Below are 27,073 nucleotides of genomic sequence, written 5' to 3' on the forward strand. Positions count from 1 at the left end.
GTACTAAAAATCACACATCACAGGGGTCTCATGGATATACCCGAATATCAACAAGTAATCATAACTTTGAAACTTTTGCGTAGCATGTTGAATCTATAGGATACAGGAAAAATTACGAGTAAATCATAGAGTAATTACTTTATCAAGTACTCTTTCTAAATACATATTATTACGTACACGTGCCAGCAGTTGGGCTAGAGTGCCCAGTGATTGATGCATTAAAATAACAAGATGAGATAAACACTATCACCACATCAAACCTATCTGATAGCTGACAGACAAATGTGGATTTATCAGAATTAACTAGTTGCTATCGATGGACAAAACGTCTATTTAAGAGAGGCGAACAGTCTTCTTGTGGCGGTCCTGTTTGAAATAACAGTTGACGATATAAAAGGAATAAGCTCAAATACACTTAGTAAATATTTGGATACGACAGATTTCATTGAGACCAGGCAACTCTCGCTCTCTCATCGTATGGTTGGTGGTCAACCTAGTGTCAAAGTTGTTTAAGCCGCCCGAAGGCCTTTGACATGGCTTAACGACTGTTATCTTAATTGACAACAACCGGAACCGACTTTTTACGTACCTCCGTCAACTGTGTAGGCGTTTGTTTATCGTGTCCAAGTGTCCAATTGCATTGAAACTAGACAGCTGTGCAATTTATCAATAGTGTCCAAGTGTGTATTGTGCACATACTTGTATACTTATTTTTCCATTACTCTCATATCCCAGTTGGACTGTACAAACAGCAAGAGAAGAAATTAACCGTCATGTCAGTACAGTAGATTTCATTAACAATATCAGTTAAGACAAACGTATTTCATCAATTGAAGAAAAAGAATACTAGAGGAATATGGGAGCCGATGTCAAAGAAATTGTTCGTCCAAAGATTGACATAGATGCGATACTAGTGAATGAAGCTGGACAGTTCGGGAAGTTTCAGGTGCGGATGTATTTACTGGTTCTAGTGGCCGTGTTGTTTCATACGTGGGCCAGTGTTGAGTATGTGTTCACTACGACACGGATGAAGACTAGGTAAGTGTTTGTTATTGTGTTATTATGAAGAACGAAAACACATCAAAAAGTGTTTGATTTTATAGCGATCGATACCGAACTCATCATCATCATCATCATCTAAGAAGTATGATCATATAACTTAGCACAACGGGAAGACGTAGGGGTTGATCATTAATTTATAAAAAAATGAATATTCAAGCCTAGAGGATCGTCAGTTTTTTCTACAGGCGATGACATGTCAAAAGGTAAACCTACTATTGTAGTCTTCATCCCCAAACATAATTTTAAACGTTTTACTTATATATGTCTATCTTTGTGTTCGTAAACTACACACACAAGTAAGTTACGCTCACCGATCGATAAACAATCTGTAGGTTAAACAACCCCTGCCGCGGTCATTCCATAGATGGGTGACCGCAAAGTGGTATGTGAACTGGGCAACTTCGTGCTTTCAAGAGCACGTGAAATGTCTCGGTTCTTGTCAATTATGATAACAGTCGTTAAGATACGTCAAAGGCCTTCGGGCGGCATGAACAACGTTGACTTCTCATCGTTTGAACTTTGAACTCTTCTTCTCATCGTTGTACCAAACGATGAGAAGAAGAGTAATCACGAATGACACGTAATAGATTACCTTATTGATTGCAGGTGTTTGATCCCAGAATGTGACAATGATCAACCAGAATGGTCTCCAGACTGGATATATAACGCAATTCCGCCCACTGCTCCGACCAACAATTGCTACCGCTTCGCTAATACTTCCACAGTTCTAGACAGTAGTGACACGTGCCCTAGCGGTCTCTTTGACACGACCACCCTCCTGCCATGCGAGGAATATGTCTATGAAAACACCAATACTGTGGTCTATGATGTAAGTTTATCTGTCTACTAGCTGACCAGCGCAACTTTGCTTGCTTTTTGTATTTTGGTGCCAAAAGAGTGCCTGATAAAATGTTTCAGCCTGTAGCAATAACAATTTCAACATTTATTACGAAAAAAAATAGTCTGAGTATTTTGGTTAAACCTTTTAAGAGTATTTTATCAATTAATCAATCAGTCAATACGCAATTGACCGTTGCGTTTTTTCTAACGTGTATTTGATCGGCCCCTGATCGATATTGGTTAGCAGAATAGTGATTCTCTACCACAGTCGACTAATGAGACACTGATCAAAGCCCGGGTTGAGGTTGTCGCAATTTTTTTTTTACCTTCTCCAAGAAGGTATTCTTCTATTATAGTTCTTTATAATACACGTACTCATGCCTGTTTTTCAATTCCTCATTTCGAATTGAATTTGAAAATTGAAGATTTTAAAAGGCGGTTTTTTATATACTTAATATCTATGTCATTTTAAATATTAACAACTACTCGATAGTATCAAGTGCATTCAATTGCGGTTTAGATAAAATGTCAAATGCATTTTTAGTTTATCTTGGGATTTAAATCCACGGTTTCATGGAGGCTGAGCGCAAAACTTAATCTAGACTGACATAAGACGACCTTTCCTTTTTTTCTTATACTGTATAAAATTTAGTGTAGACTAAAGTCAGTACTGACTTAAGCCAGAATTGTCCTGCATGCTCAAACCATCCTGAAGGGTTATCAGACAATCGCTACATACTTATAAAATAGAGTCCCTTAACCGCGGAGTCTGTACCGCGGAGTCTGTCTATCTATCTGTGGAAAACTCAAAATGTACTAAACGGCTTTCTGTGCGGTTTGACCAATAGATAGAACGATTCTCGATAAAGTGTCTGCGTATAATTTGTTAAGGTTAACCGTATGGCCGCTCTAATAATTTATGAATCTTCTGCAACTCCCATATTATGTTTGTACGGTAAACCCGCGGTTTCTGAGGTACATTTAGCGATAGTTTATCTATTCAATATCTTTTTTTATATGAGTTTATACGCTATTCAATAGATAAACTACCGCTAAGTATACTCAGAAACCGGGCGTAAGAGAAGGCAAGTCTATCTTACGCCAATCTTGAGTAAAGTTCGCATCTAATGACAGCAGAATCTATATTTACCTAGCCAATATTAATTATATTATTATCTCCTTTTAGTTTGGCCTGGCCTGCGATGAGTGGAGGCGTTCATTGATCGGCGTGCTTCGCACTGCTGGTACTCTGGTAGCTCTGCCGATCACCGGCTACATATCAGACCGGTGGGGACGGCGCGTCGCTCTCGTGTTCAACTGCTTCAACACGGCCTGGCTCGGCTTCACCAGATACTGGGCTCAAACCTACATCGGCTTTGTTTTGTCGGAATTCATTGAAGCGGTCTTCGGATCTGGGATTTTCTCATGTTGTTATATTTTAAGTAAGTATTTTACATCTTTCTAGTTTAAAAATATTTTCAAGCTGTTTGAAATTACCTATGAAATATGCATTTTATGTGCGCACTGCGAAGCTCAATTAACACAGAGTCTTCGAACGGTCATGTTAAATAAACGTTGATATTTTGGGAAAATGCGTGATATATTGATGTTGCATTGTACTAACAAATGATTTACAAAACTATAATAAACTTTATCATTGACTTGACTTTAATTCATGTGCGTGGTGGAAAAAGATATAAGGTAGGTGCGCCCAAAAAGGCCCTGCGCCTAAAAAGGCCCACATTCAATATTTTGAAAGTTGCAAGTTCGAATGAGTTCAAATTGCGCGCCAATATTCGGTTAGTACCATAGACAAAACTGCAACTTCATATCAAAAGGGAATTGGCGCCATATTCTCAGTGTTTGACAATTTGTCAGTGGAGTTGCAAATAGCGTACGGTTTATAACCTCACGCTCACAAACTTTTTAATATTTCATAAGAAAAACATGCCGTTTTCGTAATTCTGCTTACATACAACGTTACCTAAACTTGTGGGCACGACTGGCAAGGTAAGTGTTGTTTGAATTCTTTGATAGTTTTCAATTAAAAGAAATTGTTACATATATCGGATGAAGTCCCTATTAAGGCCCACTGCATGGGCTTCTAATAAGGCCCGGGCCTTTATAGGTCTATGGAAAATTATAGTTGTTTTGGAATCTTAAAGATATTTTGGTTATTTATGGCAATTTTTGTTAACGATATTAAAGATAAGATTAATAAGAAGTTACGAGTACCTATTTACCTAACTTAACTTAGTTCAGATCATAAATTTGTTAAATTTTAGTAGACTTATGTTAAAATCGTTATACATTTTGTTAAACTGAAACTCTTTTGCCGTATTTTTAAATTAAATATTTAACTATTTTTTCAGGTTTTACAAGATGGAATCAACAGATAAGAAAATACGTGGTAAATGGACTGAAGAACAGCTTAAATCAGCTATTGAATCAGTCAAAAGCAAACAGATGTCACAACGAAAGGCAGCAGGAACCTTCAATATCCCAAGAAGAACTTTACGAAACCATTTAAAATCTGGCATCGAGGAAAAGAGCATTGGACGAAAAACTGTACTAACTAAAGATCAAGAAAAAAGTTTAGCAAAACGAATAACCCGACTGGCTCAAGTAGGCGTGCCTTTGACTCGCAAGATTGTTAGGAAACAAGCCTACTTATTTTGTAAAGCCTATGATATAACAAATACCTTCAATGACAAAAAATGCATTGCTGGCAGAAAATGGCTGAACAATTTTTTGAAGAGAAACTCCGAAATTTCTATTCGCAAAGCTCAGTTTATGAACCCTGCAAGGGCTCAAAAATTGAACAAGCACATTGTGCAACAGCATTTTCAAGCAGTAAAAAAACTGTATGACGAGTTAGACATTCCCCAACATCCAGAAAGATTATACAATATCGACGAGAAAGGATGTCGCTTAACGTTGCACCACCGGCAACAAGTTCTTGCACAAAAGGGAAGCAAGAGAGTACATTTCATAGCACAGGAACATGCTGAAAACGTCACAATTGCAATGTGTGTGAATGCTTCTGGTAATTCAGTTCCTCCTATGATTTTATTTAAAGGAAAAAGACTACGCCCAGAATTTAACGACAATTTGCCTGATGGCACTATAGTCAAGATGGCACCAAAAGGTAGTATGACTACTGAATTGTTTGTAGACTTCATCCATCATCTCGGCAACTACAAGTCTCCTGGGAAATGTTTGCTTATTTTCGATGGAGCTGCTTCGCATTTAGATGCAAGAATTGTAGATGCTGCAGACGAAAACAATATCGTACTATATTGTTTACCATCCAACACTACTCATGAGTTGCAACCGTTGGATAAGTCTGTGAATAAATCCTACGAACACCACTGGGATGAGGAAGTATTATCGTACGCCTATCGTCATCCAGAACGCAAACTCACGAAGGCAAGATTTAATAAAATTTTCTCCAGGGTATGGCCTAAGTGCATAACCCCAGAAAATATAAAGAACGGGTTTAGAGCAACTGGACTCCATCCTTATAATCCGAATGCAATTCCCATAGAGGCATTTGCACCTTCTATCCTCTCAGAACGGCCTGCTTTGCATGAACCTGCTTCTGATTCTCTTGCTTTCGTTGACTTACAACACAACAGCTCTGAATGTTCATCTCCACCTCCATTTAATCTACAGTCAAAAAATCAAACGTCAACTAATGCAGTTAAGAAATTGGTTGACTACAGTTCTTCCTGTGAATCTGATGCTGAAGATAATATAGAACAATCAGACATTAATATTTGCGATTGGGAACTACAATATCATTCTCCGATTCCAAGCACTTCTGGACACTATTTACAGCGAAGACCAGTGATTCATTCATGTTCATCAGATTCACACGATGAAACTATTATTGATGTAAACAGATTGCAAAAACCCATTCAAAAGTCTGCTTATTACCATAAGATTTATACGTCATCAGAATCAGAATCAGAAGAAAGGGGAGTGGGGCCACCTCAAACAGAGCCAGATCGAATAGAGACACGGGACATCCAAAAAGACGACCGTCATTCCGATGATTCTGACAATATGTCATTATCAAATTCAAAACGAAGCATTAATCAGAAAAGACAAAAGAGGTCTCCGTTTCACGAATTCATTCCGACACCTAACTTTGTAACAGTTAAAAGTAAACCAAGGCGAAAAGCGATTAATTATATTGGTCAAAAAGTAACCAAAGATCTGTTTAATGCTGTTCAAGAAAAGAAATTAAAAACAACAAAACCGAAGGCAAAATATACTAAAAGCCGAAGAAATAACCAGAGAAACAAAAATGATAATGGAGGTAAAGACGCAGATAAAAAGAGGGTTAAAGAAAAAAGAGCATTTGTAAACAAAAGAGGTACTAGGTCAAAAGAAAACCAGACAGAGGGATGGTATTGCCAAGCTTGTAAAGCTGAACGGGTCGCCGATATGCGGCAATGCATTATTTGTTCTTTATGGTACCACGAAGAATGTGTTGGGCTAACTAAGAATGACGTAGAAGAGTTTTTATGCCCAGATTGTAACTAAAAGCATAATTAATAAGGTAGAAGTTTCTATTTAAATGATTTTTGTTTTTTTCTATACTCCTAAGAAGGCCCACCGAAAATGTGACGGTATTTTTTTTTACGAATAGGTTAAGTAAATGTTGATCTCTCCAAAAGTGATTGTTAGAATAGCACCACAAAAGTGTTTTTAGTTGTTTATTTTTTGAGATTTTTATTTTGTAGAAGTATTTAGTTTTGCTACGCCTTAGTAGGCCCACCGTCTAATTTATGACCAAAAAACTATTGTAACAGACTGTTTACCTAGGAATATCTTATGTTAGGTTAAGCGTTATGTTTTTAGATAATCTTTGTATTTAAAATATTTAGAAATAACGTAATTGTTATTGGGCCTTGCTAGGTACCCATGTTCCTAAAAAGGCCCACTTTAGAGGTTTTTAAAAACAATTGTTTTTATAAGAAATTCCAAATAAATATGTTGATTCGTATGTTGAATTTATTCACAAATAAATGAGTAATATTGTGATTAAGTTGGTTTCTCTATTTTATTAAAAAAAATATATTTATACCAATTTTACAAAAAATGGGCCTTACAAGGCGTACCTACCTTATAATTATTTTCCCTTATACATTATGACAAAAGCAAACAGCGAAACACTTTTAACTATTGCATACAGCTGTGTTATATTTATTTACAGTGATGGAATCAGTCGGACCCAAATACCGGGTAGCAGCGGGAGCCTCAATGAACACGTTCTTCGCACTTGGAGAAATAACAATGGGCTTCCTCGCATGGTGCGTGCCTGACTGGAGGCAACTCACACTGACCATATACGCTCCACAGATAATAACGCTGACATACTACTTCATCATATCAGAATCTGTAAGGTGGTATGTGAGTAAAGGACGTTACAAGGAAACTGAAGAATTACTCAAGAAGATAGCCAAAGTCAATGGAAAAGAATTATCAGAGAAAACTATGGAACAACTGCGTGATGCGAAATTGTATAAAGATGAGAATGTAAAAAGTACTGAAACAGAAATAAAGGCTGCTGATGAGCCTTGTCTTATTTTGTTGGTGTTCCGTCACAAACGAGTGCTTCTCCGCTGTATCGTCTCTCCGATCTGGTGGATCACTACAACTTTTACTTTCTACGGTCTGTCTATAAATGCTGTGAACATGTCCGGTAATAGATACGTGAACTACATAGCTGTGGCGTTCATGGAGATCCCTGGCTACTGGCTGGCCGTGTTCCTGATGGGCAAGATCGGAAGGAAGCCGGTACTGGTTGCTGGATTTTGGATATGCGCTGCTTGTCAAATGGCTTATGTTTTCATGCCAAAAGGTACTATGCATGATAGAATTTTGTATTTTTTTTTCTGTCCCACTGCTAGGATCTAGACCTTGTGACCATATTCGTTGGCTAAGTGTAGGACGGTGCCTAGAAAAACACTTATAATAGCCGATTAAAAGACCTCAGACATATAAATTGTCATCGTGATGTTTTCTTTCACCATTTTTGTTCACACACAAAGTAACTTCGAAATGTTTTTGATCTTTAGCTTGAAACGTCTTTCAATATTTTAAATATTTTTCACCATCGATTATTTATCACTGTTCTATATTACGTTATTAACACAATTTTATTTTGCAGGAATGTACACAGTATCGCTAGTAGTATACCTGGTGGCCAAGTTCTGTATCGCCATGGTGATAGTGACGGTGTACGTGTACACGGTGGAGTTGTACCCCACCAGGTACAGGCACAGGCTGTTCGCGTTCTCTTCCATGATGGGCAGGGTTGGGACTATACTGGCTCCTATTACACCTGCGTTTGTAAGTAGCTCTTTATTAATTTGCTATTGGTGTTTAATTTTATTGGCACTATGTTCTTTTAAGCCAGAGATTAGATGATGAATTTACGTACCGTAATCGACGTAACGTGTTTATTAATCTAAATTAAGTCCACAACGACAAATAAAAAATTGGTTCTGGTCGCCTGATCCCGTCCTTAACTGCAGAAGTCCTATAATAAATCGTTCATCATAATATAGTAAAAAACCATGCGTATCAATAAGCACAAAAATATCCGCATTTTACGTGCCTTCGCTATTTTTGTGACGAACCATAACAAATAGCCTGATCAAAAGTTTTTTTTATCGTTAAGCCTACTTCAAACTTGACTAAAATATCAACATTTAATATTTCAGGGTGCGCAATGGTTTGAAGAGTTGCCCTTCGTATTATTCGGCAGTATGGCGCTTCTGTCAGGGCTACTGATCTTTCTTACTCCAGAGACACTTGGCACCAAGTTATCTGATACTCTCCAAGAAGCCAACGACCTTGGCCGCAAGAAGACCAAGAATCAAATGAACAGTGAAGAGATAAATAATAATCAAAATGAGATTTGAATATTGAGACTATATTAATGTGTGGTTTCAAATTGTACATCATAGCAATAAAACGAGGATCTGTGATCAAAAAATATTGTTTTCATTGCGGCTTCTTGAAGGTAGTAGCATAATATTGTGTATTATGTATTCTTTTAGTTCACATAGTATCATCATAAAATAAATTACAACTTTATGAAAAGCCTTGATATGTGCGTAAACTACTGACTTAATTATATTAATATTTCTGTATATTCCATAAAAAAGTAGTTGTATCCAACAGTAGCGCGATTCTGTACAGTCGGTACTGTCGAGTATCGAAGTTTTGACATTAAGAATGTATTGCCAAAATATTTCCTACGACGCGACGCCCGTCAGAGGCGCTGATCATTTTCATACAAAATTTCTCGATGACAGGTCGGTTGTCGGTAGTCGATAGTAGTAGAGAATCGAGCTACAGGCTACCGTCAGCTGTACAAGCTTGCGGGAAACTACTCGTAATTTACCAAATATAGAATTGTGAAAATCTCTGCCAGTTGCTAACCTTGCATACAGCGCTCTGTTTGTTGTTGAACTTTTAATAGTCATCATTAAGTGCTTTTGATAAAATCTAGTTATCTATAGCTTTTTCGATTACTAAAAGCTGATACTATTAAACGCAGAAATATCTTGTATCTATTTAAATCAGCTAGATCTAATATACACTTGCATTTGTAATAAAATATACATGTAAAATTAGGCATATGGAATGATAATGTTATCAGAAGATTAATCTTCATACCATTAATGCCAATTTCTAATAGATAATTTTTAGCAAACGGAAGTACTATAGAGGCACAAATGTAGGTGCTAGTATATTAAAAAACTAGCTGACCCGCGCAACTTCGCTTGAGTCATAAGAGAGAATGGGTCAAAATTTTCCCAGTTTTTGTAAAAAAAATTCTGGTAGTCTGCTCCTATTGGTCGGAGGGTGATGATAAGTAGGCTATAGCCTTTTTCGATAAATGGGCTAACTATCACTGAGAGAATTTTTCAAATCGGACCAGCAGTTTCTGAGATTAGCGCGTTCAAACAAACAAACAAACAAACTCGTCAGCTTTATAATATTAGTATAGATGAGGCTCACGGATATTGGCAAGAAGGGTCTTACTATGAAGGAAGGTTAATTAGTACGAATAAAGATGTAGTTCTCTATCGTTTTTATAATTTAACCTTAAAATTACGTGTTTCATCTCACCACAATACACTTTCCTGACCAATTGAGCAATCTTGTAACGCTTACTACTCTCACACTGAATTCATCTCTATCATTTGTGTGTCAAGACGTAGAACATAATCTTTCGTTAATCCACAACTAGCCGAACCTCTCATAACAACCAATTCAATAACAAATAAATTATTAAACACTATCAATTAACTAAGTATCATTTTTCAGTCTTGTCAACGTTGCGGCCAATATTATTAGCCTCTTCGAAGGTGTCAGGCAGCTTAGTTCCTCGCGTCTCCGGCGTGAGGAAGATCAGCGCTCCGGCCAGCAGCGCCATGCTGCCGAACAGTACGAATGGCAGCTCCTCAAACCACTGCTCACCCTGGAATGCAACAATACGCTTTCCTTATATTTCTCTTTTTTTAAAAAGAGAGTCTCCAACCCACACTTGATTAATGTGGTGTACTGATGGCAAAACCCTGACCTGATACAATATTTAGATTTGCTTAAATAAAGTTGCGCTGTTCATACCTACTCTAAAACAAACAGCTCATCGTAAATGCTTAGGAATTATTGATAATCCTATGTCGTAAGAATTATCATTACAATCCAATTGTTATTAATACCCAGTACGAAAGTCGATAGCTATTATATCAGTTTCTGTGTTAGATTACGATTCCTATTGCCAAATTTTATTAAATTTTTCCAAAGATTATAATAATGTAAGTACATATCTGCGACCCATTTTGACAAAATCATTCTGCAAACTAAAGTTAGGTTGACGATGTAATTTATTGAAAGTGTAAGTTCAAAACTCAAAAACGGCACATGTCACATTGTTGTACTTGCACATGTGCCTTTTTGTAATTGTATTGTTAATCATTATACTACCAAGTGCGATACTTACAAAGGCAGGTGTAAGCGGCGCCAGCATGGAGCCCACTCGTCCTATCATGGAGGTGAACGCGAACAGACTCTGTCTCCTCACGGTGGGGTACAGCTCCGCCGTGTATATGTACACCGCCACTACTTCCATCGCTATACTGAACTTGGCTACCAGGTATACTGTCAGCGATATCTCGTGATAACCTGCAAAGTTATCAAAAGAGTTTTATAGGACAACTGAGTTAGTTCTTGACCAATACTAGTCTAGCCTGTCAGGCAGAAAGTCAACATCACGGCCACATACCAGACCCCTAAATGGCATTAGATATTATATTAAAATTATATTAGAAATGTGTGTCGTAATTTTTTTGGAGACATACAAAACTGATCCAGTAGAGCAAGAAAAGCAATAATTTTAATCAAATCGTTACATGATTGGAATGGAATATGAACATGGTAAGTTTATAGCAAGATGTCTTATTGTATTTCAGCACAGCTCAATTTAAGCACAAGGCGCTTTTGAAACCCACTGTTCAAATTATAATAAAATGTTTAAATTAAATCGTACCTTCAGGAATAAAGACATAAGCTATCTGACACGCAGCACACGACCAGAACGACAGAATAAGCACTGGTTTCCTTCCAATCTTCCTCAAAAGATACACGGCAACCCATTGGCCAGGGATCTCTGCTGACGCTACCAACATATAGTTGATATACATGTTGCCTGAAAGATTCACTGCATTCACTGTCAGACCGTACGAGATGAAGGTACTGGTGATCCACCAGATCGGTGCTACTATACACCGCAGTAATACTCGCTTATGTCTGAACACAGTCATCACCAGCCACTCCTGGCTCGCAGTCTCAGACTCCAAGGCTCTTCTCTTAGCCTCCTCTATCGCGTTCTGTCGTAACGCCTCCAAAGATTTATCAGACAACTGTCTGCCGTTTACTCTTGCTGCTTTTTTCAGCAAAGCTTCTGATTCCTCAAAGCGTCCTTTACTCATATACCAGCGAGCTGACTCAGATATCAACCAGAAGTATGAAATTGTGAAAAGCTGTGGAATGTACAGTGCTAGAGTAAGGTGCTTCCAGTATGGTAATGCCCATGCTATAAGAGCCATAAGAATTTGTCCAACTGAGAAGAAAGTCATCATGGAGGCGCCGGCTGCCACTCGGTATTTAGGACCCATGAACTCCATCACTGTAAGTAACATAAAATCAAACTTAGAAACTACAATCCAGAACACTTTTGTTGCAAAAAAATCAGATGGCAACAAAATCTAGCGAAGGTTTTTTAGTACAAGTGTAATACTTACTCAAGATATAAGCGCTGGTGTAGCATCCGGAGCCTACAACAGCTTCGATAAACTCGGATACCGTGAACCCAATGTAAGTACCAGCCCAGTATCTTAGAACACCAAGCCAGCCGGAATTGAAGGCCGTGATGGAAAGCGCCACGCGACGACCCCATCGGTCTGAGATGTAGCCAGTGACGGGAAGAGCAACGACTGCGCCTAACGTCCTAATCGTGCCGATGAGTGTTCGCGCCCATTCCATGCAAGCTAGCTCAAACTGCAAAAAAAGGCAAAAAATACCATTTCAAGAGCCGTTCTAAGACAAAACATGTGTGTTAGAGCTCGAATTCAATATGTTTTGTAAAATTATTTGAACTCTAAACTAAAACTCCTCAAATAAGTTGTTAAGGCGGTATTTCAGTCAGTTAAAGACCCTCAAATCATTCACAGGTTAGTAACCAGCAAGGTTACATCCGTGTGGATGAAGATGATTTGTAATAATTGCTTTTACGTTAAGATTCCGTCTGTTTTTTCTAAGATAAATGTAATCTATATCTTTATTTCTTTTTAAAAGTCATGGCAAAATATAAAAGAAATCATGACTCGAAGATACTTGAAGAAATGGCAAGATAATGCTTCTTGCAAGCTACCGAAGATGACTTTCACAAAATATCTTTAAAATACGTAATAATTTCAACTTACATCATATACAACAGTATTGGTATTCTCATAGACATACTCGTCACAAGGCAGCCTCCTGCTTCTGTCAAACAGTGAGCTCGGACAAGTGTCACTGTCGACTAGACGTGGCAGAACAGACACATTGCCGAAACGCTGACAGTTATCCAATGATATCTGATTGGAGGCCAGAGGCAGTGCGTTTGGCAGCCAGTAGGGAGACCATTCTGGCTGGTCTCCGTCACACTCGGGGATCACACATCTGTAATTATAATACAATATTGTGATTAGAGATCTAGAATATCAGGGTAAATTAGATTATCAAGAGGTAAACCGGAACTCAGAAGGTAAGTACAGACGGAGAATGTCCCAGAAATTGATTTCTTATTAAATTTTTAGAATTGATTTCTTAGTCCTTGAACATGTTATGTTTTAAAAAGCAGCTTTTTTGTTCATAAACTAATTACCAGGTGCAATAACCTAGCCACGATGGGTTTGCGTTATCTTGTAATAGGCAACATCTGTTATTTTTAAACAAATAATTAGGATATTTGGGTAAAAATGATCATCTAGGCCTATTGGAGGAATAAAATATCTGTTACATACCTGGTACTAATCCTAGCAGTCGTAAAAACATATTCAGTGGATCCCCACGCAACAAATATAGCCACAATAACAGCAAGGACGTAAGTCCTCAGCTGAAACTTGCCGAACTGACCTATTTCTTCTACGAGGATCGTGTCTAAGTCTATCTTACGTTTCACATCTCTCTGTTCTTCAGTCTTTACGTCCATCTTGTCACTAGTCTCGTGTGGTTAGTGTTTGCGTGGGGCGGTGTGAATAAGGTGCGGAAATTATTTTCCTTGTTGTTTATTATCAAGTTATAAAACAGTAGCTGATATGATTATCATCTTGTGCACACGACTGTGCTCGCCCGGATTTTAATTAATCGGCTTTTTATTTTTACATCTCGGTAATCTTTTTCTCATGACTAGTATATTTTCGTGGCAAACTAATTTGAAACTAGTCACCTGCACTAGATTTGGTTCTGTGTTGGTAAGGCGACAGGACGGTATAAAGCCACTAGGTGTAAGAGATCCATGTCCATGCAGAACAAATGGATCAATGTAGTCCCCAAGGCGTGACAAAAAATACCGCCCTATTCCGCAGGTAGCAGCCGAAAATGCCTTGATAGGAAAGTTCCTGACCATCTTGTTTTTGTTTCAATACTTTATTCCTATTATGAGTAACTGTTGTAATGTATGTATAGGGTTACAACACAACATAAAGCATTTCTGTTTCTTCAATTTGTGGAGTGTTAGTTGAAGGTAACTGACCTACTCACACATATTTATTTATTCGTATATTTTTACGTGAAAATGATGTTGGCGATAACAGGTAACAAAAAATAGCAATTTAAATATAAAAAGATTAGAGGATATTTGTATATCTAATCTGGAGCAAATAACATTATCGCTCTTGAAAATATATTATATGACATAATAATTCTTAATTCATAAACGTTTTTGTGTTATCTCCTGATAGTCCATTGAAATGTTACAATTTGAGGGCCGAATATTGCATTTATTAGAGGACGCAATTTTATTTTTGGAACATGTAGGGGGGGTCAATAGAAGCTTAACTTGAAGTTTGTGGGGTCGCCTCCCTTGTCCCCCGGCCGCCATCTTGGAAAAGGGGGTGGAAACACTTTTTTCGCTATATCTCGGAAACTATGCGTCTTACAATAAAATTGTAAAAGCATAATTTGTAGCAAATTATTTTGTCTACCAATATGTTTCATAACTTTTTGCCCTAAATTAACAATTAAAGAAGTTATAAGCAAAAAAGTGCAATTTTTTTATAATCATTTTCTTTATTGCTCTATAACTTTTTTTTAGCGACAGCCGTGCGGATGGATCTCTGAGGTTAAGCCACGCTTGCCGAAGTTGTTTTGTGGATGGGTGACCATCTTACACATATCGAGTTCCTCCCTGTTTCGGAAGGCACGTTAAATTGTGGGTCCCGGCTGTAATTTTCGAAGATATTTGACAGTCGGTAACAGTATTCAGAAGCTTGAAAGTCTGACAACCAGTTTTAACCAGGGGTATCGTTTTATATCCCAGGTAAATGGGTTGTGGAGGTCAGATAGGCAGTGGCTCCATGTATAACACTAGTATTCAGCTGCATCTGGTGAGACTGGAAGCCGTCTCCAACATAGTTTGCAAAAAAGGCTAAGCTGATATGAATAAATAAAAAAAAATTAACTCAGACCAATCTTGTAATGTATTTTTCGAGGAAAATTAGGTCCTATATTTTTTTTTAATTTCATTAATCAGAAACTCAGTAACAGCGCTCCGAAATAGAACGGATTCGGAAATTCACTCTTTTGCTTATAACTTCTTTAATTGTTAATTTAAAACAAAAAGTTATTAGACATATTAGTAGACAAAATAATTTGCCACAAATTATGCTTTTACAATTTTATTGCAAGACGCATAGTTTCCGAGATATAGCGAAAAAAGTGTTTCCACCCCCTTTTCCAAGATGACGGCCGGGGGACAAGAGTGGCGACCCCACAAACTTCAAGTTAAGCTTCTATTGACCCCCCCTACATGTTCCAAAAATAAAATTGCGTCCTCTAATAAATGTAAATCTCATGTAACATTTCAATGGACTATGAATGTAATACGCACGTTTTGACAAAGGTCATTTCTGAAATGAAAGGCCTACACTTTGTTTGAGTGCGGGTTGACTTTGCATTTTTTCAGGAACTGTTAAGTCAACTCTCTCTCTCGCAAAGTTTCCTCGAGATATTTTTATTAATTTATATTTCTAATTCATTAAAATCTCGAAAGAGTTGACTATTTGCGTGAGAAGTCAATTCTTTGTACCGATTATGCATCGCTGCTTTTGTTTATCAAAGTTAGTTTTTTTATAGCTTTATAAATAAATTTATTATAAATTTTATTTAAAGGATAGCTTTGATTTTAGACGTTTCAGACAGATGTAATATAACTTTTTTTCTTATTTTGTATTGATGTAACGGGCCTTATTGGTTCCAAACTATGTTGGCGTCGGCTTCCAGTCTCACCGGATGCAGTTGAGTACCAGTGTTTTACATGAAGCGACTGCCTTTCTGACCTCCACAACCCAGTTACATGGGTTATAACACGATACCCTTCGGTAAGACTGGTTGTCAGTCTTTCAAGCTTCTCACTACTGTTAACGACTGTCAAAGATCTTCGAAATTGATAGCCGGGACCCGCAATTTAACGTGCCTTCCGAAACTCGGAGGAACTCGATGTGTATGAGATGGTCACCAATCCACTGGACAACCTCGGCAAGCGTGGTTTAACCTCAGAGATCGATCCGTGCGGCTGTTGTTAACTAACCCACAAGTTCCTCTATCGCTTAGCAAATATATTACCGAATAAAGTTTAACAAAGAAATTTTACAAATAACAACAAAAGTTAATAGTTATTTTAATAACAAATCAATAATAACAAAAAGGAAAACACATACTCTTATGTCACACAGGTACAATAATTTATAATTTATAAATCAGTGAAAAAATTCACGAAAATTATGTATTTCTGGGAAGCATCTTACTGCATTCTTGAGTCAGCTGAGTCATTAAACACGTTATTGTTTTACATTAAGTACAGTTGCTGCATACTTGTGTACAATGAGAACAACTGGTCCTCTTTTGTCTTCAAAAGGTTTGGAAGCAGTTCCTGACTCGCATCTTTAGTATGAAGATTCTTAGTAAAACTGTGACACATAGGAATTCCAAGTGTTTGATAAAAAAATTTTGGTGCATGAAGGCTGGTTTTTGTTTATGGAGAAGGTCTTCTTTGTATTTGGATTAGTTTTTGCGCAGCTCTTGCGGTTTCGCTAGCGTGAAAAATAAACAAACAAATTATGAATATTATAATTTTGATTTTAATACGTCTTTAACATTAACCCTTCTTATTCACAAACATACTATAAACTTATTTTAGTTAAAAAAAAACTACTATAATATGTTTTCTCTTTTTCATTTCGCTAAGGAGTGAAAGAAACAAAACTACAACCCTTCATAACTTCATATATTTTTATGAATAAATGTTTATCTATATGATAATCCCGCGATGAAAGTGCGTGATTATTTATCCGTATATTATTATTTCCGCTATTGTTCAATGACATACAGAAATCCTGACGAAGCATTGTCATTTAACTAGAGATTCATATAATTATTCTAAAACACTAACTAACACTCAATTTATACATAAAGATCTAAATTATACAAATGTTGTTAGTTATTGTTTTATTACCTGTTACTAACTGTTCGTGTGTTGTTGCTCGACATATAAACTCATTATAGTGTAAACATAAATACTTTTGAAGGTCACGGCACCACTTGTACCTTAAAAGAAACGTTTTGTTTAGACATGCTAACATATGTTAAATATGGATTTTTGATGTCATTTCTGGTGTGACTATTCTGGTGTAATATTATAAAAATAAATGTTCAAAAATAATAGGATCTCTCGTACCAAAAACACCACAGTAAACGACTCATATGTAGGTGACTAGCTTCAATTACAATTAGTTGTCAAGAGCGTATTGACCGTGAGATAAATATTAGTCAGATGTTAAAATTAAAAGCTGATTAACTAATATCTCACTAAGAGGATAATCATATCAGCTTTACAATTTGATAATAAACGAGAAGGAAAATAATTTCCGCACTTTATTCACACCGCCCCACACAAGCACTTAACACACGAGACTAGTGACAAGATGGACGTAAAGACTGAAGAACAGAGAGATGTGAAACGTAAGATAGACTTAGACACGATCCTTGTAGAAGAAATAGGTCAGTTCGGCAAGTTTCAGTTGAGGACTTACGTCCTTGCTGTTATTGTGGCTATATTTTCCTCGTGGGTGTCCACTGAGTATGTGTTTACGAGTGCGAGAATTAATACCAGGTATGTAACCATGACCTTTAATTACTAAATCAGGTTGAAATAGCTCAAAATTGCATGAAGACTATAGTGGACATGTTCTGTAAGCAAAATTTTATAGAATCTGCTCCTAATGAGCAGATAGCCTATTTATTTAAGAAGAAATAATTCATAAAATTAGGTCGGGGAAAAAGTCTTTTCGCATTATAGTATGTATGAACTCGTAATAAAATCTCTTTGGCTTCAAGAATCACAAATGAGTACACACGGTTCATTAGGTTTCTTTCAGTGAGCTCGTGAGGTACCCAAATATCGAGCTTGTTTTGTGTAGAGAAAATATTTTATTACAAGTTCATGCATACTATAATGCGAAAAACCTTTTTCCCCGACCTAATATTATAATGCAACGGGTCTTAAACGCGTTTGAAATTGAAAGTTGGGATGACGATGCTATTCGATCGAAACGTCGCTCTGGTAAACAGATAAAACCATTGCATTATAATATTATATTATGGTTCGAGAGTTTAAAACCAATCGATGAAACTATTGTCTTCAAACTGTATGTCTAGGTTGCTACATCACAATAAGTTGTTCTTTGTCAACACAATCATGTTGAGACTTTAACCCTTCCTCTAGAAAATAATACTCTATCTCAATTGCTTCATATGTATATCTCTTATATTCTTCTTTATTTCAGGTGTTTGATCCCTGAATGTGATGGAGACCAGCCAGAATGGTCTCCCTACTGGCTGCCAAACGCACTGCCTCTGGCCTCCAATCAGATGTCATTAGATAACTGTCAGCGTTTCGGCAATGTGTCTGTTCTGCCACGTGTAGTCGACAGTGACACTTGTCCGAGCTCACTGTTCGACAGAAGCAGGAGGCTACCTTGTGACGAGTATGTCTATGAGAATACCAATACTGTTGTATATGATGTAAGTTGAAATCATTACGTATTTTAAAGGTATTTTGTGAAAGTCATCTTTGGTAGCCCGCAGCCAGTTAAGCAAACCTTGGCGCGGTCATTCCATAGATGGGTGACCGCAGAGTGGTATTTGAACAGGGCGTCTCCGTGCTTCGGAGGGCATGTAAAAGGTCGGTCCCAGTTGTTGTCAATTAAGATAACAGTCGTTAAGCCACGTCAAAGGCCTTCGGGCGGCTTGAACAACTTTGACACTAGGTTGACCACTAACCATACGTCAAGAAGAAGGTAGCTTGCAAAAAGCATTATCTTGCCACTAATCTTCTCTTAAGGATCTTCGAGTAATGATTTCTTTCATATCATGCTGACTTTTAGAAAGCAAGATATAGATTACATTTGACAAAAATAAGTGGCAACCTTGTGACGGATATGTCTTTGAGAATACGAATACTGTTGTATATGATTTAAGTTACAGTCTTTACATACTAAAAGTAATTTTGTGAATGTCATCTTTCATTGCCAGTAAAAAGCATTTCAGTTGATGTGTTTTATTTCACGTTTTTTAAGTGTGCTGTACTTTCTAGTAATGCTACATTTCACTTAACATCCCATCTTAAATGAATGGCCATTTATGTTAGTGATTTAATTTATTGTTTACTATCTACTGTGTTACTAAACATAAGACACACGGTTTGTTGCTGAAAAAAAAATATTATGAGTTCATGAGAAACATGTAATATAATTATGTGTTTTGGTAAATTCTAAGGATGCCAAGTTTACTCATGCCCAGTTTCTGAGGCACATTTAGCGGCAGTTTATCTATTAAAACTATTTTTTTTATATGAGTTTAAACGCAATTGAATAGATAAACTACCGCTAAACGTATCTCAGAAAACCGGGGATCAGTTTTATTTTTCACCGTGTTTTTTCCTTTTTAGTTTGGTCTAGCATGCAACGAATGGGCGCGAACAATGATCGGTACAATAGGTACGCTAGGCGCACTAGTCGCTCAGCCCGTCACCGGCTACATCTCAGACCGATGGGGGCGTCGCGTGGCGCTCTCCATCACGGCCTTCAACTCTGGCTGGCTTGGGGTCCTGAGGTACTGGGCTGGCACTTACATTGGCTTCGTGGTGTCTAAGTTTGTGGAAGCCGTTGTGGGCTCTGGTAGTTATTCCAGCGCTTACATCTTAAGTAAGTATCTTTATATCATTAAGATATTGTAGTTGTTATAATATGGGTAGTATCTTACGTTAAGAGAGTGTTCTGGTCTATTGTCATTAAAATAATTTTACTCTCATTCATAGTGATGGAGTTCATGGGTCCCAAATACCGAGTGGCAGCCGGCGCTTCCATGATGACCTTCTTCTCAATCGGGCATATTCTTATGGCTTTATTAGCATGGGCTTTCCCGTACTGGAAACACCTTACACTAGCACTGTACATCCCACAACTACTAACAATTTCATACTTCTGGTTGATATCTGAGTCAGCTCGCTGGTATATGAGTAAAGGACGTTTTGAGGAATCAGAAGCTTTGTTGAAGAAAGCAGCAAGGGTGAACGGGAGACAGTTGTCAGATAAATCTTTGGAGGCGTTACGACAGAACGCGATAGAGGAGGCTAAGAGAAGAGCCTTGGAGTCGGAGACTGCGAGCCAGGAGTGGCTGGTGATGACCGTGTTCAGACATAAGCGAGTATTACTCCGGTGTATAGTAGCACCTATCTGGTGGATGACTAGCACATTCGTCTCCTTCGGCCTGACTATCAATGCAGTGAATTTATCAGGAAACAGATACCTGAACTATATGTTGGTAGCGTCAGTAGAGATCCCTGGCCACTGGGTCGCGGTGTATCTTTTGAAGAAGATTGGAAGAAAACCAGTGCTTATTCTGTCGTTTTGGTTGTGTGCTGCGTGTCAGATAGCTTATGTCTTCATTCCTGAAGGTAAGCATTTATTTATACTACTTAAGATTATAATATATTAGGCTAGTTTTAATAGCGCCTTAAGATAAAGATATGTGCTACTATTAAACATTTTGCTATTAAGTGTTGTAATAAATATTAATGACTTACTTGATGTTATAGCAATACTATTGGTGGCTAACTATAGCATTTCTGAATAATTTTGTTGTGCCCTGGTCCAGTTTTTTTTCCTGTTTTTCTGTAATATCTAATAACTTGTAAAGTAATGGTGCAGAGACGGTCTGACTGACAGGTTAGGCAAACCGTAACCGCAAGATGCTTGAGTTGTTCTAGCTCTTCTGTAAATTTTGCAGGTTATTACGAGATATCCCTGACGGTATACCTGGTGGCCAAGTTCAGTATAGCGATGGAAGTAGTGGCGGTGTACATATACACGGCGGAGCTGTACCCCACCGTGAGGAGACAGAGTCTGTTCGCGTTCACCTCCATGATAGGACGAGTGGGCTCCATGCTGGCGCCGCTTACACCTGCCTTTGTGAGTATCGCACTTGGTAGTATAATAATTAACTATACCATTACAGAAGGGCACGTTTGAATTCCGTGTGATGTTCTTTTTTTGTAAAATTATAGCATTGACTTCTTGACTTCCAATTTGAAGTTTGGTGAAGATTTATGTCTACATTCTAGAAACGGTTGTACATTTTTAGGAAAAACGGGGTTTGACACTAAAGCTGAAAATTATCATTTTTACGACATAGGATTATCAACATTCGCAAATGTTTTCGAATTCGCAAGGTTTGTGAGTAACTTGATGTTGGCATATCTAAATTGTAACAGGTCAGGGTTTTGCCATCAGTACACCACACTGGTCAAGTGTGGCTTGGAATCTCTCTTTTCGAAAATAGGGAAATATAAGGAAATCGTATTGTTTTATATTCCAGGGCGAGCAATGGTTTGAGGAGCTGCCATTCGTGTTGTTCGGCAGTATGGCGCTGCTGGCGGGAGCGCTGATCTTCCTCACGCCGGAGACGAGAGGAACTAAGCTGCCTGACACCTTCGAAGAGGCTAATAATATTGGCCGCAATGTTGACAAGACTGAAAAATGATATTCTTTTATAATTCGTATTTAATTTTTTATTTTATGACCTTTGTTAAGTAGTAAGAGTTTGAAAGATGTGGAACTTGCAAAGAGTATGATTGCCTTTCCGTGGCTCAGTAGTTTAGGTCGCCACGCCGCTACCATTGCGTCGGGAGGTCGTGGGTTCGGTTCCCATACGAATCACGTAATGTTAAAATTAAATAATTAAAAAACCTTGATATATTACACCCTTATTCTTGTTAATCACTCCTATAATACCATCACTCACCACTCCTATAATAATACTAAAACATTTTGATGGACAAAATGTGTCAAAATGTTTAAAAATAGTCTGATTTATTTACATCATTATGTCGTTTATCACTTACGCATATTCAAAACCACGCTACTTTGTGAGAGAGAATAACTAAAAATATATAAAAATAAAAAATACAACAATTTGGTTTTTAGGGATCTATACAAACGGGAACCTATTGTTAATTTATAATAACTACAAGATAAAATATAGGTACTTTATGGCACATTGAGCCATCTACACTCACCATTTTTTTTTCATCGATCATATAGTATTTTTTTTACCCTGGGAAATCTTTTCACGCGGCCAAAGTAACTAGCAGTAACTAATGTTAAATACTGCACTGCGGAACCTCCCCGGTCGCCCGACTCACACTTGACACGTTTTTTCTCGTTGTGTCCAAACTAGTTTTCTGTCACACGACTTCCTAATAGATGTATCCTAAACTAAATACTAATATTAAATAATAAATAGTAAAATCACGAACTTTCGATACAATCAAGTTTCAATCAAGCATTCTGACATTTGAACAACATTTTACACGATCGGCGCAGTGGTTAAAGTCACCTCGCCGCAATCACTGCAGCGTGTGGCGGGATCAAATCCCACCCGGTAAATATTTGTGTGATTAATTTATCTATATAACTATGTATTTTGAATATTTTAGAATTATTTAAGTATGTTTATCAGTTATTTGGTTGCCATAGCACAAGCTATGCTCAGTTTGGAATCAAATGACCATGACGTGTGAGTTGTCCAATAATATTTATTTATTTTGATACACTAGAGGAAGAATCGCAAAATTTAACTGCACTTTTAGTATTCTTATTAGCTCCTTTGTGAAATTGGTTTATTTTTATTTTATTAAGTCATCAGTTGCTATTTCTAAATAGAAGGAATATATACAAGTGATAGTGATGAGTGACCTTTACGCAGTCTCTTCAAAATGTCAACAATGTCAAGTTCAAGGCTATGACCTCTTGCTAAGCTATGGTCGATTAAGTTAAAATTATTCATTTTATTTATATCACTTCTTGGGGACATTTCTAAAATTATTTAGATATTCATAATATACGCATGCTAGACAAAAAAGGTATAGTATGAAATATGCGTTATATTTTGCCATTTATAAACTTAGTCCCATAAAATAAGGAGTGGACCTATAACCGTAATATTGGCTCTGGCTTTGACAACTTATCCAACGCCTGACGATTAAAAATATTTCAATACAATAATAAAGACATAACAGTGATAGCCGAGTGGCATAAGTTGACATCTCCCACGCAAGTGGTCGCAGGTTTGAACCCGAGGCAACACAACAATGACTTTTCGAGGTTATGTGTGCATTAAAAATAATTTTCACATGCTCCAACGGTGAAATCGTGAAGAAACCTTGCATGCCTAAAAATTTCTTCTTTTTTAGTCCTCAACCCGCACTTGGCCAGCGGTGAACTGAAGGCCTAACACCTCCCTCATTACGGGAGGAGACCCTTGCCCAGCAGTGGGATATTATTGTGTTAATTTTTTTATTTTTATTTTATAAAGACCAATACTTAGCACTCTTCCCGACCCGAGAATCGAACCTGAAACCTTGTGATCAACAGATACACTACATAAACACATCTATGAGTAGATGACAGACATGTGTGTAGTAGTACCCAACCACTCATATCACAGTGTAGCAGTCCAAATTATAATAATGAGTGTGAAAATCTCTTAGTTTTGTTAAACACGTACTCATATGAAAATAACAGACATAATGTCGCGTATGTGGACGTGGTGTCGGTGACATGCGCCGGCGCATGGCAGCCCGCGGCCGACAGCGCAGCGAGGCGCGCGCGCCGCTCGCACACACACCCGCACCGGTCACACACAGCCGCACGAACACAAACACACTATTTTATATGTTTTCGAGTTATTGTGCAGTGATGTTCTTTTATTTGTGATTATTTTTTTTTAATGGTGAGTAAATAAATTTAAAATATTTTTTTTGAAATTTTATATTATTATAGTTTTATCATATAATAATATGAAATTTCTTTTTATATGAGTACGGTCGATATATATTTTATGACAATTTTTTTTTATATAAGCATTGTTCAGTGAATATAATTTTCTCTTTAGTACGTATGTGTATGTATGTAATGTATGGACGACAAATATTCGCGTTATGTTTTCATAATAGAATGCGTCGAGTCATCCGCTTCCGCCTTGGTTTACTTGCGACAGTATGTTAGTTTTCACGTGAAACTCTCGTAAAATCATCGTAAATTATTATGAAAAACTACCGATATTAATGTCGGTCTAGACTTCGTGTTTTTTAATTTCGTTTTCTAAATCTTACTATACTAATTATCAACATGCTTAAAAAGGGGCGTAGATTTTTCTTTTAGTACCCAAGTATGAGTAATAGAGAGTAATTTTACACCGTTTTATTCCCTAGATGATAGAAGATTATAAGTAAAATAATATAAAATTATATACAATAGTCATTCTCGAAATAATAATATTTGAAACGCATCCAAAATAAAAATAAAATGTTTACCTGCGTCACTTTTCGCTTAGAACTTTACGCAAGCACATTGACGTAAGAAGATTGAATTATACTTAAACTTAACCGTTGAAATCATAAAATTAGTGTTTGTAGTATTAAATATACAAAATATATCTTTCACTTTATGCGTTAAACTTTAATCATGCTTTCAATCCAAAGTATTCTCGATTTATCGTTAAAATTCTATATTGGTAAAAAAATAATTAAACAACGAAGTAAAACATCGTATGAAAACCTCGCATAGCCTGATAGCTCTGAAACAGCCATTAAAGGAATACGAAATCCCCAACTCACACTGTGTGAAATAAGGTACAATCTCTCCTCTTTCCTTGAGAAGACCCTTTCCCACTAAAGGAAAGCGCCCATCACCAGTTGTGCGGTTATTCCATAGACGGGTGTCCGCTTATGGCTTGGTGGTATTTGAACTGGGCGGCTTCGTGTTTCGCAGGGCACGTCAAACGACGGTCCTGGCTGTTGTCTACTAAGATAACAGTCAATAAGCCACGTCAAAGGCTTTCTAGCGGCTTGAACAACTTTGACGCTAGGTTGACTACTAACCATAAGATAAAATTTAAAAAAATTGCTCTCACGTGTTTGTATTTATTTTATCTATTTAACATAATTTATAGCAGAGACGTATTTCTTAAATATTTTCTACATAATTTCTAGATGAGGATGCTAATAGACTATCTCGTTTTTTTTGTATCATAATATTTACATACAGGTTTCAATATGAACAGGTGGTATCTATTTCATAAATAAAAAAAGTAAAATATGCTTTAGTCTGCGGTTTGAGGGAAGAAAGAAATTGTTTTAAAATCTATATATAAAAATGAATTCCTATTTCCATTGGTCACGCCATCACACGCGAACGGCTGGACCGATTTCACTAATTATTTTTTTATAATATTCCTTGAAGTATGGGAATGGTTCTTAGGGAGACGAAAAAGATAAATAATGATTTATGACTTACTTATTTATTTATTAAATTTCGGCTGTTAGGCGATACGAAGTTTGCGGGATTAGCATATAATATAATTCATAATTAATAGTATTTGATCAAGATACCTTGGAATGTTAATTCTTTAATCAATCACGTAAAAGCAGCTGAGTAAATTGTAAATAAATTTAACACGCGTTTATTCTATAACTCGGTAAGGTTATACATAAGATACGTTGGATTATAAAACAAAACGCAATTTGAATACTAAGGTAAGTCCTAGAAGGCTTTACTCACAACTATCTCTAGGTTGACTTGGGTACTAGGTGGTAATTGAGACTATAAATCAGCGCTCGATACTTAAAGAATGCATAGAAAAATTGTGGAGAAATATTTTGCGATTAAAAAGAGTGGCCAGGACTTAGTTGTTCTGAACTGGCGGTAAATTGCCTGAGTAATAATTGCATCCAATTGTAGCTCAATTTGCTACCACTATCGACTACTAAAATCTGATCAACGCCTCTAAAGGGCTTCGTAGGAACTATTTTGGCAGTAAATTTTAACTGTTATGTTCGGCCACTTTTGTGATGTACAATCAAACATAGTCACAATCTTTCATATCTATACTAATATAATAAAGCTGAAGAGTTTGTTTGTTTGTTTGTTTGTTTGTTTGTTTGAACGCGCTAATCTCAGGAACTACTGGTCCGATTTGAAAAATTCTTTCAGTGTTAGATAGCCCATTTATCGAGGAAGGCTATAGGCTATATAACATCACGCTACGGTCATTAGGAGCGGAGTAGCAACGAAAAATGTTACAAAAACGGGGAAAATTTTGACCCATTCTCTTAGGTGACGCAAGCGAAGTTGCGCGGGTCAGCTAGTCATAATATAAGTATGATTATTTTCATCTAAGTTTATGCCTCTACATTTGTCACGCAACCGGTAGTGGTTTAGTAAACGTTGTTATGAAACGTACTAAACATATCATTTTCCCATGTTTTATTACTATTGCATGTTACTATATTCTGATACAATATTAATATAACAATGCGGGATTTTCTGAGCTATTTCTATAAAATTCCAAAACTGTAAAAATTGGTAATATTTCTGTTTGTCTGACCGATCTTCACAGGAATTTTGGCGGTGACAAGGGTGGTGACCCCACAAGTTGAACTTAATCTTTTATAGCCACCCCTCCCTTTCTTTTACTACTGTATTAAAAAATAAATAAAACTATTCGCAGCTCTAAATGTGACTTTTCAATGAACTATATAGGTACTGAGTTAAATGTGACATTTCGTCCTACAAACGAGAATTTAAGGAAATGTCGTTTGTAATGTTCAGAAGTCAAGTAGACTACAAAAATAATTGTGGTTTCCAAACTAGTTTCATATCGTTTAAAAGTCATCTGCAGAAAGACATTCATCTTCGTTGCTCAAGTTTTTCCATGAAAGAAATAATTGTCATGCCGTTCAGAGGAGTAATTCCCTACTACT

The 27,073-nt window shown here is 36.9% G+C and overlaps 4 protein-coding genes across 4 annotated transcripts in view; 3 read left to right on the top strand and 1 right to left on the bottom strand.

The window, feature by feature from the left end:
• Positions 1-793: 793 nt before the first annotated feature.
• LOC142976043 (organic cation transporter protein-like) lies at positions 794-8,883 on the top strand. Its single transcript, XM_076119243.1, has 6 exons — positions 794-1,038; positions 1,669-1,891; positions 3,089-3,344; positions 7,127-7,774; positions 8,084-8,265; positions 8,640-8,883. The coding sequence occupies exons 1-6, from the start codon at positions 857-859 to the stop codon at positions 8,838-8,840; spliced, it is 1,692 nt and encodes a 563-aa protein (XP_075975358.1). The 5' UTR covers positions 794-856; the 3' UTR covers positions 8,841-8,883.
• Positions 8,884-10,100: 1,217 nt separating this feature from the next.
• On the bottom strand, positions 10,101-13,721 carry LOC142975995 (organic cation transporter protein-like). The gene is made up of 6 exons (XM_076119173.1): positions 13,497-13,721; positions 12,915-13,152; positions 12,234-12,489; positions 11,480-12,118; positions 10,934-11,115; positions 10,101-10,408 (listed from the first exon to the last, which is right to left on the bottom strand). Exons 1-6 carry the CDS (start codon positions 13,682-13,684, stop codon positions 10,244-10,246), a joined length of 1,668 nt encoding a protein of 555 aa, XP_075975288.1. The 5' UTR covers positions 13,685-13,721; the 3' UTR covers positions 10,101-10,243.
• A 3,929-nt stretch (positions 13,722-17,650) lies between these two features.
• Positions 17,651-21,877, top strand: LOC142976111 (organic cation transporter protein-like). The gene is made up of 6 exons (XM_076119345.1): positions 17,651-17,863; positions 18,537-18,774; positions 19,700-19,955; positions 20,069-20,707; positions 21,040-21,221; positions 21,628-21,877. Exons 1-6 carry the CDS (start codon positions 17,676-17,678, stop codon positions 21,790-21,792), a joined length of 1,668 nt encoding a protein of 555 aa, XP_075975460.1. The 5' UTR covers positions 17,651-17,675; the 3' UTR covers positions 21,793-21,877.
• A 1,990-nt stretch (positions 21,878-23,867) lies between these two features.
• LOC142976193 (organic cation transporter protein-like) overlaps positions 23,868-27,073 on the top strand; it is a 49,844-nt gene continuing 46,638 nt past the window's right edge. The window contains exon 1 of the mRNA XM_076119452.1: positions 23,868-24,042. The gene's annotated coding sequence lies outside the window, so the exon portion shown is untranslated. The remainder of the gene's footprint in view (positions 24,043-27,073) is intronic.

This window comes from Anticarsia gemmatalis, chromosome 10 (genome assembly GCF_050436995.1).
Source record: "Anticarsia gemmatalis isolate Benzon Research Colony breed Stoneville strain chromosome 10, ilAntGemm2 primary, whole genome shotgun sequence".
Lineage (NCBI taxonomy): Eukaryota > Metazoa > Arthropoda > Insecta > Lepidoptera > Erebidae > Anticarsia > Anticarsia gemmatalis.